At 47.2% G+C, this 2555-nt stretch overlaps 1 protein-coding gene across 3 annotated transcripts in view; it reads left to right on the top strand.

Moving 5' to 3' along the window:
• Positions 1-1376, top strand: part of Harbi1 (harbinger transposase derived 1) — a 9667-nt gene extending 8291 nt beyond the window's left edge. For all 3 annotated transcript variants that reach the window (XM_050124325.1, XM_050124326.1, XM_050124324.1), the window contains exon 3: positions 622-1376. In XM_050124325.1, the coding sequence (XP_049980282.1) occupies positions 622-1001 (380 nt within the window). In that variant the 3' untranslated portion in view covers positions 1002-1376. The remainder of the gene's footprint in view (positions 1-621) is intronic.
• Positions 1377-2555: the final 1179 nt, after the last annotated feature.

The following is a 2555-nucleotide window of genomic DNA, read 5'->3' as shown; positions in this document are numbered from 1 at the left end:
AGTTTCTCTGTAGCTTGGAGCCTGTCCTGGAACTTTCTCTATAGATCAGACTGGACTCGAACACACAGAGATCCACCTGCCTCTGCCACCCGAGTGCTGGGATTAAAAGCATGAGCCACCCCCGCCCGGCTAAAATTATTTATTTTTATTTTGTGTGTATGAGAGTTTGCCTACATATATGTGCTTGTACTCTGTGTGTGTCTCTGGTATCCTTGGAGACCAAAATAGTGTTGATTTCCCAGAAGTGGAGTTATAGATTGTTGTAAGCCACATATAGGGCTGGAAATTGAATCCAGGTCCTCTGCGAGAACAGCCCATACTCTTGGCCCTGAGCCATTGCTTTAGCCCTTCTTCATGCTTTCTCATGGCCGCATTTTTCTCTTGGTTATTATGGTATGGTGTGCTTTGGCCCTGCCTTACTCACTGTATTTCCAATTTTCACTTTTTTTTCCTGAGAGACAAGGTCTCAAGTGTAGTTCAGACTGGCCTAGAACTTGAGGCAGTCTTCCTGTCTCAACATCTTGAGCCCTGAGATTACAGTCATGTGTCATCACATCCGTCCTGAACTTCACATCTTGTATGTAATCCATCACAGTCACATTTCTTTGTCTTTTCACTCAGGGGACAGTTCCTTCTTTCTCCGCACCTGGCTCATGACTCCACTTCGTGTTGCTGAAACCCCAGCAGAGTATCGCTATAACAGGGCCCATTCTGCAACTCACAGTGTGATTGAGAAGACTTTGCGAGCCCTCTGCTCTAGGTTCCGATGCCTGGATGGATCGAAGGGAGCACTGCAGTACTCGCCGGAGAAATCCAGCCACATCATCTTGGCTTGTTGTGTCCTTCATAACATTTCTCTAGAACACGGGATGGATGTTTGGTCCTCTCCAGTGACCGGACCCATTGAACAGTCACCTGAGGACGAGTGTGAGCTAACGGAGTCCCTGGATTTGGAGGCTGACCGAATCCGGCAGGAACTAATGCTCACTCACTTCAGCTAGTGTGGAAGGTGGAAGAAGGAGACTTTCTCCTTACCAGCCCACCACCAGGTTCTGGCATCCAGTGAGACTTGAGACTGAATGTGCACACTTGCCATAAATTAACATTCAGTGTTTTAGAAGGGCAGGAGGTGGGGGAAGGCATGCCAGCAAATGTCAGTCAACTAGACTGAAACGAGACAATGTTTCCCTGATGTGTGGTGAGACCACACTGGGCACCACTCTGTTTCCCTGATGTGCAGTGCAGTGAGGCCCACGCTGGGCACCACTCTTTACTGTTCTCTGGCCGCAACTGTAAAACTGTAGTAAAGGATAACAGCACATAACCAAAGCATTTGTTGTTCTGGAGATGTCAAATGAAAACAATATTTTTCCTGATTTCTTCATTTCCTCCTTCCTTCCTTTCTCCCCTCCCTTCGTCCACCCTTCTTTTCTTGCTAGTTAGTTTGAGACTTTTCTTCTCAAAACTGATAGCACAGACTGCCCTGGTGCTCACTACATTGCCCAGGTTGGCCTGGCCTTTGTAACAGCCCTCCTTCTTCAGCCTCCCAGGTGCTGGGTGACAGTCGGTGTACAACATCGTGCCTGGTACCCTGATTCTGCCTGGTGACAGGTGTACGTCATCATTTCTGGTACCCTGATTCTGCCTGGTGACAGGTGTACGTCATGTGCCTGGTACCCCCTGATTCTGCCTGGTGACAGGTGTACGTCACGTGCCTGGTACCCTGATTCCGCCTGGTGTACGACATCATGCCTGGTACCTGATATTTTGTTTCTCACCTTTGCTGTCTACATGGGCAAATAGAATGACTTTAGTTGAGGATTAATCTAAGTGAACGCTTGCCTAGCGAGTGTGAAGTACTGATTCCTAGAACTGAGAAGAAACGAGGAGAAAGGAACTGCTAGTCTGCATTTGCAGGATGTTCTGAAGAGGACATTAAGGACAGTGGGAAGCCGCCATCCTGAGTGTGCCAGCACTAATTGGACTATTATTTGGATCTAGTTCTTGGGGGGAACATCTGAACTCCAGTCTCCTAGTTCACTCTTGAGTCAGAGTTAGAGGCCAAATGGGGGTAAAGATGATAATTTAAATATAGTTAAAACACGTTTATACTTTACAGAGAATCTAAAGACACTGGCAGTTCAACAAGAGATTCCCACAAGTTTACAAAATTCATATCTAACTAGACTACTTTTGGGGGGTAGGGGGTTGAGACAGGGTTTCTCTATAGCTTTGGAGCTTGTCCTAGATCTAGTTCTGTAGATCAGGCTGGCCTCAAACTCACAGAGATCCACCTGTCTCTGCCACGCATGTGCTGGGATTAAAGGTGTGTGCCGCCACCACACCACCCGGCGACATTTCTTTTTAAAAATAGCACTTATTGGGCTGGAGAGATGGCTCAGTGGTTAAGAGCACTGCCTGCTCTTCCAGAGGTCCTGAGTTCAATTCCCGACAACCACATGGTGGCTCACAACCATCTATAAAGAGGTCTGGTGCCCTCTTCTGGCCGGCAGACATGCACACAGACAGAATATTGTATACATAATAAATAAATA

This window comes from Alexandromys fortis, unplaced genomic scaffold (assembly GCF_014885135.2).
Source record: "Alexandromys fortis isolate MF-2015 unplaced genomic scaffold, M_Fortis_MF-2015_v1.1 scaffold_222, whole genome shotgun sequence".
NCBI classification, from domain to species: Eukaryota; Metazoa; Chordata; class Mammalia; order Rodentia; family Cricetidae; genus Alexandromys; species Alexandromys fortis.
This window is presented reverse-complemented; position numbering and strand designations above follow the sequence as displayed.